Here is an 18,588-nt window from a genome sequence, read left to right on the forward strand (position 1 = left end):
AAATTCCTGGCAAATTGCTCAAACGTGGCCCTCAGCAAATTATAGGTGATGAATTCTTTTTCGCTGCATAACTGCTGAGGCTAATTCCTCCTCAAGTGGAGCGCACCGAGCTGAACTGGAAACGGCTCAGCGGTGGTTCAGCAGTGTCGGCAGATACTGCCTAATTACTGTCTTTAGGGGCATTGGATTCCGAGCAGAATGGACTGGTACGAGATCTCCTGTGTCTTCAAACCGGATCTGTCATTATGCTGTTCTTGCCCCCGCTGAGCACATCAACTTTGACTTCTCTCCCTTTAAAGTGAAGAATAACCCCCCCCCCCCACGCATCTAAACTATGGGACCAGATTCAAAGGAGCCTCAAGGTTGGCCAGGAATTAATGCATTCGATGACTTAAACTGGCTGAGAATACCCACATGCTAGTCATCTTTATTTATGAAAGGCAAAATGATTTTGCTCTTGAACTTTGTTTAAATATTGGAATCAAATACACATGTGACGTTTGGTCCGTGATTAAATCAGGCAAGTTTTTACCTCTTCCGAAGAAACAGAGCAGGAAACTGACTGAAACGGGTCATAATAATGCAATTTAGTAACTTCCAAAAGAAAGTGCCTGTTATTAAACAATTATTCACCACCAGACAGCCAAAATGACTGGATACTTTTGACAGCTGCAATAAAGCAATGATGTTTTCTTGCAATTTGAGAAAAGCAAAGACCTCACTGCAGATTGTTTTAATAGCATAAGTACATGGAATGAAAAGATATATTTTATTGACAACATGCATATGCTGATCTTGTAGAGAGACCTGGAGTTCGAGATACGCAACGCGTCAATACAGAGAGACACACACATCGTCGTCTGCAGGCTATTTAGTCAAGATTAACCAAAAACCTGAGGTCAGAGTGAAGAACGAGAGCATGCAAACCATCCACACAATCGTCAATAGCTCAAAGGTTCGAACGGAGAAACCTATTCAGACTCCACAGTGCCACCCTCAATTACCTCAATTACTTTCTTTAATGATCTGTTTTATAAGATAATTATTTCAGAACTGAATGTGAAATCTTAATTCAGAACTATAACTATCATTTATCCTGTGTCTGTCCGAGACATCTGCTTTTGATTAGAATCCATTAGATTACATTCATTGTGAGTGCGTCTGGCCATGTAAGCCTGGAGCTGTTTCCTCAATCCGATGAATGTTCAAATATGTCGTAGAGATAGATTGTGCTTTTTGTCTGTGACTTGTTTAAATCAATTTATGCTTGGACATCAGTCCAGCATAAACTGTGTTTTGAGGCTAGTTTTCTGTTCATGCACACACATAAACCACAACATCAGCAGACACCAGCAAGAAATACCAGAATCTTCTCCAAAAAAGCAAACATTTGACAATGTAACAGAAAACTGTGGACTTCCTGAGAGCAACGTGTCAAATTAGAGTCAAATAGTATCAATAGAATAGAAGCAGTAAGCGCAGCTTCGTGCTGGACGTAGGGAACATGAGAGTGTATCGTGAAAAGTCTACTCACACGCAAAAAGACTCACATTTCTTTCTTTTTCAGAATTGGATATGTAACACGTTCACTTAGTCAGTCACACATATTACTGTAAAACAAAAAAGGACATACTCAATCACTTTGTTCATGAAGAATTGAAGGGCTGTTTGTAAAAGGGCTGTTTGAAATGTGTGATGGTTTACTGTCATCGTTTTGGCTCCAGCTTGTTTTCAGGCTTTACTAGTGGATCATGAGGAAACATTAAGGAATTCTACTAATTTGAGCTAAAATAAAATACTGATAGTATATGTTACAAGTCATTCGTATCCCAGCTGGAGAGCTGTTCTGCTGCAGACACACAATCAGCTCTGTAAAGAAAAGAGTAAATAAAAGGCCCATAAAATGTATATCAATGTTATCAATGTAAGTCTGAGGCTGCCAAGTTACACTCAATCTGATGTGATTGGTTCATTCAGATCATGGTACAAATGGCACTGAAGACCAACCTCATGTTGAATACAGCGTGATGCTTGAAACTGCAGCCCACTAACTGGTATTGCTGGCTATAGGTTGAAGGCAAGGCGACTGGTGATGGAATAAACAAGAGACGTCCACTTGAGATCTTTGTTAAGCTGCAGAAAGAAACAGGGTCAGCAGCTGTCTGACATTGTTCTGGATGCAGTCCGACAGCGTCGGATGAGGAACGCCTCCGTTCGGCTGGTGGAAACAGCGGGGAGCAAGCGAGACACGGGAACTTGGCTCAGACTCGGAGGCCCTTTCTGAGAGAAATATTGAACTGGACTCACAACACACTGCTGGAAATTATAGGTTATACACTGTCGAGGACACTCTGGTTTTGGATTGTCAATTGATCAGAATTGCTTTGGACGGTCATAGAACCCGAGTACTCTACTATTACTAATACTCTAGTAATCTTCAGGCCGGTGACACCAGTTTTGCTTTTGCATTTGCTTGGTTTGTTGAATGAAGTTGTTGCCTTGGCAACTTTTGATCATAAACTATGTCAGTCAAGTTCACATCTTGAAGAGACCGTAGCACACAAGGTTACACAAACAGGCGTCAGAACTATCATTCCAATATAATACATTGTAGAAAGTACGGATAAAGATGTTCGTGAACTTAACAGAACTTTGGCATCCTCTCCTGATGTATGCTTTCAGCTGCTCAGCAGTTCAATTTCTCCTGTGTCGCATACTTCTGTTTCAAATGTTTTCAGGGGTGACAGGTCCAGACTGCAGGCAGGCCACTTTAATGAAATTTAGGTGGTATTGGTCCTGGCAGAACAGCAGGGATCCCAGATGGTCTTTGTGTAGCCTCAGACCTCGTCCAATTCTAAAAACGCCCCAGGTCCAAAGACTTCGATTCACAGTCTACTTGTAATACGAGGAGGTGCTGTCCATGGAGGAATCGTACACTGTAGACATGCCATCCTTATTGAAACTGTATTTTCACCCGTCATCGCAGACAGCCAGCTCATGTCTTCGATCGTATAGGAGCAGTTTTATAATACTACTTAAAAACTCATCTGTGGAAATCTTAATAGGGTCATATTGTGCAAAATTCACAACCACAATCCAGCTAGGCCCTCCCTTTGACACCTTCCACAATCAGGCAGCTCTGCTTTGGCACATGGCACCACGAGGGGAAGTACTTCCTCCTCTTCCCAAGATGAGCATGTGTGGGCGGAGCCAGTCCAGCTCACACAGACACAGCAGATTCTGAATGTAGCTCCTATGATCCAATATTGAAATGGAGGAAAATCAAGGAAAAGCTGAATTTGGTGCAATGAACTTTGAATACAATGTTTTTGGACCAACAAAAGTTGGATAATATGACCCCTTTAAAGTTTTCTCATTAGGGTCAGTTTGTGAAATCAAAACCTCAGCATCCACTTCTCAGTGTGTCATGGATTCCTTTTCCAATGTTTTCAGGCCGGACCACACAGTCTGAACTGGGTGAACAGCGAAGGACTACGGGACATTTCTCGTTCTCATGTTATGACAGGGTTAGAAGGTAAGAAGCATCTGAGATAACAAAAAAAACAAAAAAAACACAAAAACCAAACAGTAAGAAAGTGTCCAAAATGGATGCAAAAATAAACGTTCCTAGAGAGTACATAAGTGGCATGAATTGGACAATATCATGTATTAACAATTGGGTTTATTGTCAAAACTGATGCTGAATGGAGAGATATTGAAGATGAGTGTGGAAAACAACATAACTAATAACGATTCGTTCGAAATTCACAATTCTGTGCAACAATAATTTATCCACACCTCCAAAAAGGTTCATTTTATCTTCATTAACTCATCGTTTTAACTATGTGTTCACTGTGAAAACAGACCAGCTATAGCATGACCAGGATTTCCTCACATTTCCCACGTGGGATGATGTTCCACATCCGACAATGTCCAACCACCTCAAGCAGCGACACATACGGAGACTTCAAAAGTCTGCCAATCAATGGCTGAAAAGCAAAAGAAATATTCATTCATGAAGTCGCACAGAAAATCACAAACATGCCAGTCAATCACTTTGATGGATTCATTGAGGCAAGACGTTGACACAGTGTCATTGTGTTTTTGGCATTTTGTTGGAGACAAGTAGGAAAATACTTTCAGCATTAACTTTAAAATACATTACCAAGTTTTCCATTCACATGTGGTTATATCCCTCTATCTCTCTTTCCATCCATCCATCCATCCATATTGAAAATATCCCTCTGCAGCAGTTAAACGAGCTATATTATATCCAGATCATTCAATTCTTTCTTTTTAAATGCATGTAAACATTAGCAAACACATTTGGCCATCAGTACTGACAGTGTGTATTAAAAGACAATAAACATTATGGCAGCAGATCCTCCACTTCATTACTACTGCTCTTTGTGTCTGCAATGAACAAAATGATAAATATGTTAGCATTACGAAGATATTAGCCTTAAGAAGACAGTAGTATTACAAAGTGGCAGTCTTACGTTTCAAACAGCACTCCCCATTGCTTCAGCATCTTTTTCATAAAACTCATACAAAGTTGATATATAGCATAACCATGTAATCAATTACATTTGGAAATTAATGCGTATGATACAGAATAAAGGGAAAAAAGTTTTGCCACCTTTCATTAACTGTGTTACTTACAGACGACAGTAGTTGTAAACCACAGTTACTTCCTGGATTTGGTGATGTCACACAGAAATCCAGCAATTCTTTCAAAATGGCCGTTTGGCATGTACTTTATTCATTTATCTTTGGTATCATTTGAATACATATCATTTTGACACAATCTTGAAAACACATTTTACATTATTTTAAGATTCATATTTAAACTAGTAATCTATTTCTCCAGCTTGCCTTGTTTTCTGCAATTTCCAACAAGAAATTAAAGAAAGGAATCAATATTAAACTGATATTTATTTTATCATAAATCGATTAACTGAATGTCCTGAAGTAATAAACATGGAATAAACTGGTGCGCACCCATTCATCATGGATGAACGGCAATATTTCAGCTTTTGTAGACAGCAAGAAAACCTTGTGTAAATGTACTTTTTTGCAACTTGAAGTAAAGTGCATAGTGGTTGTGTATTTAAGCTATATTTGGAATATTGAAAGAACATTTCCTGAATTTGGGCATTTTAAACAGAAGCTCTGCTTTGATACTCCAAACTACTGTGGAGAACGTCTGACTCATTGCCATCAATACACACACACACACGCACGCGCACACACACACACACACACACACACACACACACACACACACACACACACACACACACACACACACACACACACACACACACACACACACACACACACAAACTGCCGAATGCGAAATGCTTTGATTTGTCTTTTTCAGGTTACCAATGACAAACTGAACCCTGTGATCGAGGCAGCAAAGGGCACACAGATAGATAAAAAATAAATAGAAAAAAAAAAAAAGAACTTTAGGCACACACACACACGTGTGTGCACACGCGCCTCGTTCTGACAGAAATAAACACACAAGCACAACCTGTTGAGAGCTACAGTATGTGCGAGAGCCAAGTTATTGAGGGCAGGGGTTCAAATCAATCTCTGAGGTTGCAGCTGCATAATATCGCGGGGTTCAGAGGAAATGTGCGCTATATCATAAATCAGGAGCGCAGTGAAGGGAGAGTGCAGATACGAGATGAACGCCACGTCAGAGGATGACTGAATATGCCTGCCAGTAAAGGTAGCAGCTTTGGCTGCTTTCGCCAAAAAAAAGGAAGCATTTTGAGCCTTTCAATCAGGCTCCTCTAAGGTCAGCAATTTCTTTATCTGCCCACTCATCTGCTTTCTCTCCCTATGACAGCAAATCCATTCAGTCAATAGCTTGTTCTTTCTTTCTTTCTCTATATTTTTTTTATTATCGGTGATACAGACAATTATTGCAATTAGATGAAGCCTTGGATTTTTTCCTGTACACTGTCCAACTCGGCTCAGACATCAAAGGCACCCCATGTAATTAATTTTAGTTTTCAATGTTTAAAAATGACCCGAAATGACCAGAAACAGCAGTCAAGATGTTTACATCGACAACCTCCACACAATTTCTCAGCAAGCTTGAGACAGTAAAACACCTAAAACAGTTTGGTGATGTGACTCTCTTTAGCCTCCAGTCTGTCTTCAGGACAATCAGGTCGAAGGTCAGAGGTGATGCAGCCGTAAGTCAAAAATAAAGATCATGTTAATCCTTCTCTTAAATGGGAAATTGAAATTTAGGCTGCAAGCAGCCTCAACGGATCCTTGACTTCCACTGAGAATGTCCGTCGACAGAAGTTTGTCATCTAGTGAAACTTTTAAAATTTGGAGTCAGTCGGAGCGTGGACAGGTTAAGTAGACTCCACTTCGTGTTTCCAGCAGGTGGTTCCCCGTGCGATGGTCACCAGGGCCACGCCCTCAGACTTTGGACAGGATTTTAATAACTTTTGCTCACCAATTCCTTTTCCATCAACAGGCTAAATTTGAGGTAATTTGGAATTAACCCCGAGGATGAGTTTGCTTGAGAATGTTTCTAAATCTTGGCCAAAATTGGTCAAACTCCTTGTTGCGTTTTAAGTATGTATATAATATGCTTTTTTGTGAGTCTTCTTGTGTTACTTATGTATCTTTATATGTAACTCTATCTTCATAGCTTTAGGTCAAATGTGATGTGAGGGCTTGGTTTCTACATTTTGTCGGTGGCGCTATTGAGCCATTTTGTCACTCAAATGTGTATTTCAACCTAATTATATATAGTCTTATGTATGTGCAAATTGTTACAACTTTTCAAATATGTTCAGACCCTCAAAAAAATGTGTTGGAATGTGTGGGAGAAAAAATAAAGTCTAAGCGGTTTCAATTGTCAAGTTTCAAGAGGCTCAGATCCTAAAAATTGTAAATGAGATTTTATTACATTATTGTGATGATTCATCCTGACAATGAGCTAAAAAAATTATGAATTCATTTATTTATTTTGGATCAAATCAAGTGGATTTCTGCCCCCGCGGGACAGAAGAGAAGAGGGAGTATGGATGATCCATGTTGAAGACGAGGGTCTGGTGAGATTACAGCCCCTCAGGCTGCAGCCAGCTCACTTCTATCCGCTGAAACGCAGCGCCAACAGAGCAGGAATCTTCCTGGACAAGCAGCTGACCCTCACTGATGAGCCACCATGTTCATTCTGCTGCACTATTCAACACGGTGAGGGACCATGGAGGAGCTTCCAGCTGTCGTCCTGCCAACTGCCAAGGAGACGATGACCGTGTAATCTGCTCACCACGAGTCCTTCACCAGAGGCTGCACTGTTTCTGAAACTAGCAGAGAAGACGAAGCGCAGAGGGAGAGACGGGACCTGAACGGCTGCAGGAAGCCGGGCAGTGATGAGAAGCTCCACGTTAATAACGCCGGCACGTCACGATGAAAGGCTGCTGAGAACAGTAGGAGTCCTGCAGCCCGATGCAGACCGACAGACAGGATGTGCAGAATGCTGTCGTGGACAGGTTTTGTTTAAAGTTCATTAAGTGCTTTAATTTTGCACTAAAACTAAAATAGTTTCACTGATCTGAACTACAGTAAAAATCAGTCCAACCCACCTCTTTCAACTCAGATTCAGTTTACATTATTTAAGATGTTTCTTGATAAAGGTTCAATCATATTGTTCACTGCCAATGTAATGCTTGTTTTGACTCCCGGATGATGATTCCATAAGAAAATACGCAAAAAATTACTATTCAGCATAACACACACACACACACACACACACACACACACACACACACACACACACACACACACACACACACACACACACACACACACACACACACACACACACACACACACATGCACACACGCACACACACACACACACACACACACACACACACACACTGCTTTTCGTTTTGTTATTCCCTCAGAAAGATTTTCATTAACTATTTGTTGGGTTTTTTCTGAGCTCATTTTAATAATGCCTCCAACATTATTATTATTTTTTTTTTTTTATTATTGTGTCCAGATCATTGTGAATTCAGAATAAAAATGAACATCGGAAATGTTTCAGTTTTCTGCCTCAGTGAGACAAAGAGGACTTTGGGTAAAACGACGCTTCATCAAAGACTGATAGTTGAGAGGATTCATTACTGAGTGTGAAAATGACCAATGAGTTGTTCAAAGAATGATAATAATAAAATACCAACATGTGGCAACCATCCATCCATTTCTGTCCTTTCTTTGCAGTCTCCACTGATGAGGTGGAACAGAGATGATTCAACCCGCAGCTCTTCTGGAGCGGCACAATAATTATTTTATTTGCATACTGCACTGATCGTAAAAACTGTCCACACTAAAAAGTGCTAAATTAAGTAAAACCGCTAAAAGAGCAAGAAGAGTTGGAATTGCTAAAAAAAAAAAAAAAAAAAAGGGACAAAAACATTGAAAACATTGGCAGAATGAAGCAATTAAAATTGCTCGCGAAGCTTTTTAAAGATAAAGAGAAAGGGGGAGAGGAAAATATTGTAAAAAGAGAAAAGGGACATAACAGAAAACGAAAAAAGAAGAAAGACAAATATGAAAGTCAGCAAAACAAAAGAAAGACAAGACAGGAAAAAGAAAAGATTTGTTAAAACTGCCGTTAACATTAGGAAACAAAGTGGTGATAAGTAGCTCCATAGCTAAATCAGCTAAAATAGGCAAGATGCATAAAATGGCTAAAACAGGATGTAAAACCTCTAAAAGTGGCTACAAAAGCTAAACATTAAATACATATCTAAAATTGTACCTAAGAAACTTCATGAATACAACCTCAGTTTCTGCATGTTGAGCATTTTTTTTCCTTTCTGATGTTTTCCCTTAATTTCAGATAGTTTGCATGTTTTGCGGCTCCAATGAATTTGACTTGTTGGAAAGTGGTGAAAAGGAATCATAAAGGCCACAGAGCCGTGAGGTGGAACAACAATAATGAGGAAACTTCAGTTCACAGCTCCGGTTGAGGAGAAGTTGATGCAGAAGCTTGCCAGTGTTCGTCTGCAGAGTCTCACTTCATCTCCACGGGGACGGAGTGAGGCCGCAGCCAGAGGAGGAAATATTAACCGGGGGGTTAATGGTCCAAGTAAAAGCCCACTTAGATAATCGATGGCCTCAAATGAACTTTTTATTCCAGCCAATTGACGGAGACGGAGCAGACAATGATCCCAGTCCTCCCGAAGCTGCACTCAACCGGCCAAGACTTTATTGGTGGCTGGTCTTTCATCCTGATCTCTGATCTCCAGATTTACAGCTCGTACCCACACACACAAAACCGCAAACACTCCCGCTCTCGCTAGCAAGCCTTTTAAGCATCCCGAAAAAAACCACCAGTGGAAATTTGAAGTGAAGGGAGTGATGAGTGGCACAACACTATGTCACACAGCCACGGGCACCTTCTTCTGCTGGCTGCATGCTGAGCAGAACCAAAGTCAAACTTGAACTGCTGGACAAGTTCCACAAGTAAAATTGTTTTCTGAGAATACACATATTAACTCCTCAATTCCAAAAAAACTAGCTCAGTAGCCTTTCAGTATTGATTTGCTTCATTGGTGGAATTCGATACCAGGATGGCCCTTTTCAGAAAACATGGCAGAGGGAGCCTCATGCAGCGTGGCTGCTTCACTTCCTCTGCCACTGGAGGTATTGCACTATGGTGGCCCAAAAAGGCCAAGGGCACAACATAACAGCAAAAAAAACCCCAACAAACAACAAAAAAACCCAACAAACAACAAAAAAAACCCAACACAACAATAATGGTCGGAGAAGAGGTTTTGTCTCCAGGCTGAAATATTTTGTGACAGAACCAAAGCGTAACCAAACGAGGGACAGCAGGAGGCCTGCGGTGCTATGAAACTGGATTTCCTCTCCTTGCTGTAACTTCAAGGAGGTTTTCTGTACTACGGCGCTCGATCACTTCTTACCGGGATAAATCACCCTGGTAACTTTCTCTGAATTTCAAACCTGCTCCGGACCAGGTGAGCATCTCGATAAGAGCCCAGTGAGTGAAACAGCTCTGCCTCTGACCAATCAGATCTCTGAGAAAATGACCTGCCCAATATTAATCATTTGACTGGTGCACTGTTTCAATTCAATTCAACTTTACTTATATAACACCAAATACAACATGTTTGTGATGAAATGTAAAATATAAGCCATCTGTTTACATTGTCCAATGAATTACTATGGTATAATGGTATGAAGCACTAACAGGAATGTTCTGGCTTCAGACGCCTCAGCAGTGTCGCTTTTATCCTGGTAGATGTGTTTTAATTGGTCATATTCTCAGAGAGTAACTGCTCCTTCAGTAATCTGTAAACTGCGGTGCAGAGTTTCTCCATATGTGTGATTGGTCACTGCAAACTCCGCCCCTTTCATGTTAACGCGGTTCGTAGTCCAGGCTTCGGGCCTCTGATCACATACATAGCATTATGGCATTTTCCACACAGTGACCAACATAAAGTGATTTCTGAAAACACACAACATATTAATCACAACCATTGAGCTGCAGCGTTTTATTTATGTTTCATTCAACTCTGCCGTAATCAAAGTAGTCCACTTCTTTTGTGGCCTTTTGATGCTGTGTTGTGATTTTCTCCTCTTGTGCTGAGGTTTTTTGCCCTATTGAGTTTTATATATATATATATACATATATATATATATATATATATATATATATATATATATATATATATATAGTTCATCTGAAATCATGAAATGAAATCATTTCAGAGTTCATCTGCTATATATATATATATAGCAGATGAACTCTGAAAATAACCAGAATGTGGGCAGGGGGAACGTGTTCACCTTTTGCCTGATTTGATGTCTTAGAAAAGAAAAGAAAAGAAAAGAAGAATGTCAAAATAAGAGCTGCATGACTTTATTTTTTGTCAGTGGAGCCCTTGAAGCAGTTTTTAAACCAACAAAATATTCAAACAAAAAGAAAACACAAACAAAGGCTTTTATATACATGTACCATATTTCAGGCAGCCGGACAGAACCGACGCCGCCAAGCTGATCATCACAGGAGCATCTTCACCAATCATAATTCACACATTTTGAGTCCTTTAAGCGGACAATCAAACATTTTGAAAAAAGAAAAGCTGGTACCTGGAAGAACACGGCCATGGCAGCGATGATCCGCTTCTCCCTGAGCGCCGCGCTCAGACTGTCAAAGTCGTCTGAGTTGTACATGTAGATCTGCATCTGTGAGACACAAACACCACGAACAAACTCAATATCAAACCTTAAACACACCGTTCAAGCCAACACTGCGTTGAAGACATTCACAACATTCAAAACAATAACATGAGCTGCTTTTATACCTACAACAGAGAAAGATGAGCAATGCAAAGGGCAGTTTATATCCCGTTTCCTCAATATCTCCGGATCAAAAGGTTAATTCATCTCACTATTTATCTGTTTATAACACATGAAGTCACATTACTGGGAAATAACTGCTGTCAGAACATGAAACAAAAGTTTGATGAAAATACAGACTTCGTCTTCGGTTTCACTAGATTCAGGCTCTCAGTCAGTATCTTCAAACATGTTGCTGAAGGGAGCAAACAGACTTTTGTGTGTCATGAGAAAAGGGAAGCACAAGTGCCACAACGTCTGGAATGACTCAATGTGCAGTACCGCCAAAATAAAACTACAATTAACCAGAATTAACCGAAGATTAACCAAGAATCAACCAAAAATAAAACTAACCTTGACTTAACCATAAAGAACCATGATTTATCCCAGAAATAACTCATATTGATGTAAAAGTAATCAAACTGATCTGGACTTAATGAAAAGAACCAAAGGTTGAGAATCATCGCTTCATAAGGCCTGTGAAGTAATTTTTGCTGAAAAAGATTTTGAATAATTAACAGAATGAATCTGGAAATATACATTTGTTAGATCCCCATTTAAGGATCTTTTTTTTTTTTTTTATGTAGAAATTGGTCTACGCAGCTACACAAGGATAGGCTGACTGGTCAGACTGAGTTATTCATTTTGGTTGAAATTAATCTTGTAATAAACAATCCTAAATACAGTTGATGTTTATGTTTATGTCTCCCCTCCACCTTTATAGATGCTGCTGTTTGTTTACTGGCATTCCAAACAATCATCCCTGTTATTGTTCCATATTTCAATCCTGTTTCCATGCAGATGTTTATTCTCAGAAAGCCTTCAGTACACACGGCAAGCAAGCAGCGTCGTTTTGTGTTTAAGAGACAAACCAGGTTGCAGCCTGAAGTCAATAATGCTGTGAAATTGACTGGGATGATGGTTGTTGTTCAGCGAAAACCAATGAGAGAGAGCACACACACACACACACACACACACACACACACACACACACACACACACACACACACACACACACACACACACACACACACACACACACACACACACACACACACACACACACACACACACACACAGAAAACTGGCCAAAACAGTCAGGCACTATTTGTTGTCATGGTGATATTGAGGCATGACGCATTAAGGCGCACCGCAGATGTGTATGTGTGTGTGTGTGTGTGTGTGTGTGTGTGTACATTTGTAACGATGGAGAACATGCTTCTGCATGCCAAAAGCAATTGTTGGGGCTTTTTCCTCGCCAAGATCAACACTGTCAATATCACTTGTGTTGCTTTTTCTCCAGCTCACTAATCCTGGCATAAAGAGCTCCGTGCATCACTTTTTGATCTATTTGCAGAGTAAACAGTTGTCAAGCCGCCTGATATAGAGTCTGTTTGGTGAATTTATAGCAGAGGCAGCTCAACTGGAACAACACATTCTCCTGGACCGGTGTTAATTAAAGTCAAAGTGGGGGGGGTTGTGTCTATGAATGTAGCAGCTCAGCAATGAGAATTCCCTCCACCACAGCAGCGTTTGGCCAAATGACGGCAGCGTGGACTTCATCACGCTGAAATGGGATGTTGATGACACAAAATGGACAAAGGACTGATTGTGCTCAAGCTGCTGAAACGCGTCCAACGTGCAGCGCTGTGTGGTGACGTGAAGCACAGCACAGAGGTTGTAGCAGACTGCAGGGTCACACACAGAACCAGGCGGTTATTCACAGGTCATTTCCTGAGAAGAATCACCCACATGCTCAATTTGCTTCATAAACAATGTAATTCTGAACTTGAAGGTTTCATAATGAATTGTGCTCTATGTTTCACTATGTATGAAACCGGCTGTAAAAACTCAGCCAGCTCATCAGATCGCAGTCCAATATGAATAATGGCAGATCAATTATGAAGAGGTGACTTTTTAATGTCCCAAATAAAAATTAAAAACAAAGTAAAAATTGGTACAACAAATGAGTGTTTTTTTTTTCTCATATTAGAATGAACACTAGGACTTTATTTGATTACATGGTGTATCAGTTACATTACTTTTTGTTTGTTATTCCACATGAGGAAGGTGCTTCAAATGAAGCCATTTGCTCTAAGCCGCTGACGTACTAACAGTGTGCAGGTCAGTACTCTCCATCTCTCATGTCTGCTGCATCCAGGCACTGAAGCCTCTTCAAAAGGCAAATGCAAAATCTATAAACACATATCTTTTGGCTGTGAGAGCCCACAAAGTCACACAGAGAACGTGGCAGCACGTGCGTCTCACTCTGCTCGTCACAACGGAGTCTACAAAGATGAAAAACCGAAAGAATTCCGATCGAACCCAACAAACTGGCTGATCAGAGAGCTAACGCCCTTCCGCTCATCTTGTGTTTGTCCACCAAGCTCAGATGAAGTTTTGATGGTGTTTCCTGGTGGCTGCTGCTGTGACTCAAGCTTTCGCCTTGCTTTCACTGCGCAGTCCGGTAAGGCAACGCACACCCAGTCTTAACTCTGTTCCGCGGTTCCACCGCGTTAAAATGTAGGCAGGGTTGTGAACGCCACATGTGTGTGACGTTATCACGCAGTAAACACAGGACCAATGCGGACACATTTGGTGTCTTCTGGAGAGGACTATCTGCATCTCATTGAAACACCAGGGGGCAGTGTTGTGCCGACGTTTCAATAAACTCAGTGAACAAAAAAAAAAAAACAGTGAGCACAAGCAGTGTATGTGAACAACAACGGGAGAGTCTGCAGCAGATGAGCTACAATATTTAAATACTGCAGCTTGTCCAGAGTGTTGCTCGTCACTGACCAATCAGCAGACGGCTGCATCGTAGCTCCTCCTTATGGAACCGTACGGACGTGCTAGGTACCTCAACAGAGGAGTTATGAAAAGTGGTAACCGTTGGGTACAGTACTTTTGGTGCTATTGACAACTTTTATCAGCAGAAACACATGAAAATGTGACCTCATACAAACACTTATGACAAATTTAATTTATGTCTTTGCAAACTGAGGACATCCAAAACATGACTAATTAACATGAGTAATTAAAACAAAAGTCAAAAGAAAACAAATGAAATCCCTCAGACATGCTCGATCAGGTTTGTTCCCTGGGTGAAATTAGATCAAGTGTATCCAGCATTAAAGAAACACAATAAGCTCTAAAATGCACTACTTTTATTGCCATTGTTTGTCACGTTCCCTTTTTTGTTTAATGTATCTAAGGATGGAAAGCAGAAACACCTGAAGCATTGTTTTTTTCCTGCAGGTCTCTGTCCTATATTGTCGTCCTAATGAGCTCTTTCTTTCTGACTTTCTGTCACACAACACGCGAGACGACGAGACAAAATATTAACCGTTTCTAATTTCCTAATTGTTTTGGATCCACTAAGAGTTACAGTAACATAAATCTGTGATTTAGTGGAGATCAGCAGCAGACTGAGGGCTTCAGCACTAATCTGGGCCAGTTTACTGTGGAGACGCTCCAGGACGTTGAGCTGACGACAACCCACCCGATAACATCAGTCGTATAAGTTTAATTTTTGTAATTCGTCATAAAAACTATTTAAGATTTCAAACGTGAGGTTTAAGTTAGAAACACATGCTCGTTATCTGTGAGCCGTTCAGGTGTCATAAGGACCTTTTCCCCAGTGTGTACTTCCATACAGAGTCTTATGGAAATGAATCCAGCTGTCTATCTCAAACTATTTTTACATTATATTTGTGCCTCTTGGACCTCCTTAACTCTGTTGCCCACACATTGTGCCAGCCTGACAAATCCACACTGAGAAGTGACTCAAACACACTAAATGTAGTTTGATTTTAGCTGCAGAGACATCCTCTATAAGGAGCTGGTAATCAGAGAGATGTGAAACAAATCAGATGAAGTTAGAGCTTGGAGACTATCCACCATAGTGTTCATTCAGGTTGAAGGTCACGGGAGGAACAGGTCACTGCTTCAGTAACACAGAGAGAGAAACATCACCCACACACACTCAGACTGCAGTCATCATTGAACATAAACTTTTACATTGTGGGAGGAAGCAAGAAGAGATTTTAGCTGTGAAACAAAAGCACTACATAACAAGGTCAACCACCGATCCTCATTTCTCCCATTAATCAGAACATTATTTAATCCATAGAAGCCTCCCACTGGACTCTGTTTTGTTTTTAGAAAAGATCATATTTGATATCTTCGCTCCTCAGAACATTTATTATTCAACGTTCACGCTGCAGGTCTTGATGCTCAAGTCCGATTCTTTGCTGAGATCTGATTTCTTTGCATGTGAATGCTATCTAACCCCAGAGTGAGCGCATGCTCAGAAGAAGGAGTGGCATCAGGAGCACGCTGTTTATGGAAGAAAATATGGATGCCAGGTCGGCGCCAGGGTTGATACATCTGACTCAATGTTTCCAGCCCAAACACAAAGTAAAATCCAAATCCCAACCTCGATACAAATCAAAAACTGAATTGAGGCAATGTTGATCAGCGTGTGTAGATCAATCTTCAAGTGCCTGTGCAATAGGAGCCAACAGAATGATGAGTGAAAGACGAAGAAGAATGAGGAAAAAAGAGCATATCTTCAACAGTTTGGGCTCTGGCACTTATTTGTCACGCCAGTCACATGCCGATGATGTGAGTGTCTCTTACATGCAACTGGATCTTTCAGGCAGCGATTGTGTTGAAAGACATCAGACAAACGATCTGGTACCTCATCTGATTGAGGCCTGGGTCTGGTGTGTAAAAACTGGAATTGCAACGTTCACCCTGTCACAAAACAGATTGGGTGATATGAGTCACTTGTGAGCATAAAAACTGAATTGGGGCGTGTTTGAGTGAACAGGGCCTAAGAGTCACCAGTTGCTTACAACCACATGACTGAGTTCTGCACTGTTCATTTCAAGCAACCAGATTATACCAGACATGTGAGGAACACAGTCCCATTGAAGCACATCTGCAGATTCATCGTTTGTTCCCCCCGTATGAATCCAGCTGTAAGCCTCTTCGGGCGGAGGCAGTGTGTCGCAGATCGTCACTTGTGAAGCAGTCGCTGTGTCGCGTCCTGCCCTGAGCCTTCACCCTGCCAAAACCAACCTGCGTGTGTCGCTGCTCGTTTAGCACTTAGCCCAGCAGACCACACTCTCCATATGTATCCAGAGAGGGAAGTGTGCAGCATGCAAACACAGCCATGGGAGCATCTGGAAGGACTGGAGGACAGGAGGATTCACATCACCTTCACTTCTCAGCTCGCATCACCTCACAAAGACTGTGCACTGATGTGATGTATCACTACTGTTACTCAGAGCTGCATTGAAAACCCAGCATGAATTAGTGCGACATTTAGTGGGACCTGAATTACAGTGGGTGAAAGTATGCTGACACAACCACCTCGTACTTTCCTTTTCTCCGTTTTGTTTTTTTTAGGTTTCGGTCACTAAATCTGATTCTGTGTCATGTTTTCTCAAACTCAGAGCGGTAGGGCCAAAACCAAAAGGTACCATTTGTTGTAATAGATTACAAAGCAGGTTAGACTAAAATATATCAAATAAACCGCTTGTGACAATATCAGAGAACATGGATGAGTGAAGCATTTTTATTTAGATCATTTACAAAAAGAAGAAACAAATGAAACAAACAAGTGGAAATGAAACACATCAAAATGAGTAAATCATAATTCTTTGTGAAAGTATACTCCATTTTATCATACATGACACAAGCTTTACATGTTTGAATGGGGGAAGGAAGAAGTATAGACTTATTTAATCCCACCCCTTTGCCTTAGTCTGGGCTTTAGGTATTTATACTGAACATGAACACAACAAACATATTCTTCTTCTTCTTCTTATTATTATTATTGTTGTTGTTGTTGTTGTTGTTGTTGCTATTATTCAAATAATAAAGACATGGAGGAATAAATGAACTGCATTCACATAGTGTCAATAGACCAGTTAGGATTATAATATGTTTGCGTTCATACTTCCTCTCAAAAGGTCCTTCTTCACAACACTTGGTTTTGATTCTGGACAGGCCTTACATTTTAAGTGAGCAGAACGACAATGAGAAGGATCGTGGTCCTTTATGCAATCCAGTATTTTCTCCAAATGCAAACTAACTCCTGTCTGTTCAATCAATGTACTACTTCAAGACGGTCATATTGCTGGTAAATGACTTTAGATTTTGGAGGTCAAACTTTTTTCAAAGGCTTTGGAGTCTGTGTGATGCAGGCATTTGATGTCTTGGCGATAAGGATCTGCAGTGGATTCAGCAATGGTACACAATTAAAGTTATTGCTTTAAATGTAAAAGAATTGAAGTTTTATTGTCTCTTTTGTTCCAGAAACAGTTTTATTGCTGATGACACAGAAGAAAGAGGGCGTCCATGTATCTCTGTATAAATAAACAATCAAACCGTGTCATCCTTGTGGGCTTCTCATTCATCCGGCTGCAGGATGAGACTCAGATCTGAAAAACAGCTCCTCCTAAGGCTTTATCATGTGCAAATTGTAGAAATCACTGTTTTTTACGGATGTTTGTCTTTGGAAAGTCTTTGGACTGAATGCCTTTGAATGTCAATATTTCCTGCTGGCACAACAATACATCTGTCAAATATCAGTCCATGCTGTTTCTCTGCATCCTCCTCTATGTGATGTCTGTGATATTATGGGGGGAATCTTATCAATAAGAGGAGGGAAGCAAACCTGTAATTTGTAGCAGCAGAGTGAAGGGGAGAGGGAGACAAAGAGCAGAAGAGATTTGGGTAAACGGTGCACCAGGAGGAGTAGAGAATGGAAACGGCGTTCAGCCTCAGGAGGTGTGTAACTGCACCTTTCCCTCTTCCTGGAGTTCAAAAGCCTGAGTCTGAGCTTGACATGCCGTTAAGCCTGGAGGAGAATCAACAACAAACAGCTTATTCATTTTCTTCTTAGAAAAGCTCTTTGGAGAGGAGAGGGGAGCCCCCGTCGCTCCTAAGGCAACGAGGGTCCTCGTCTATTTCTACATCTTCACATCAGGCCAAAAGACATTCCCTCCCAGCTGGTCAGAGGCCCGATGACACCACGAAGCTGCAACCTGCAATCAGAGCCAGAGGAAGGCTGCACTGAGGCTGGATCGAGGCTTTGGCTGAAAACACCACCTAAAAAGGATTGAAGGAACAACAAACGTCCAAAGGAAGCGACCCGGGCGATTC

General features: G+C 40.9%; 1 protein-coding gene across 1 annotated transcript in view; it reads right to left on the reverse strand.

Moving 5' to 3' along the window:
* Window positions 1-18,588, reverse strand: part of LOC308129099 (receptor-type tyrosine-protein phosphatase gamma-like) — a gene marked incomplete at its 5' end in the record, with an annotated part of 494,500 nt that overhangs the window by 134,988 nt on the left and 340,924 nt on the right. Inside the window, one exon of the mRNA XM_080494877.1 lies at window positions 11,164-11,259. Coding sequence (XP_080351003.1) covers window positions 11,164-11,259 — 96 coding nt within the window. The remainder of the gene's footprint in view (window positions 1-11,163; window positions 11,260-18,588) is intronic.

The sequence above is a fragment of the Blennius ocellaris genome, assembly GCF_963422515.1.
Source record: "Blennius ocellaris genome assembly, chromosome: 4".
Lineage (NCBI taxonomy): Eukaryota > Metazoa > Chordata > Actinopteri > Blenniiformes > Blenniidae > Blennius > Blennius ocellaris.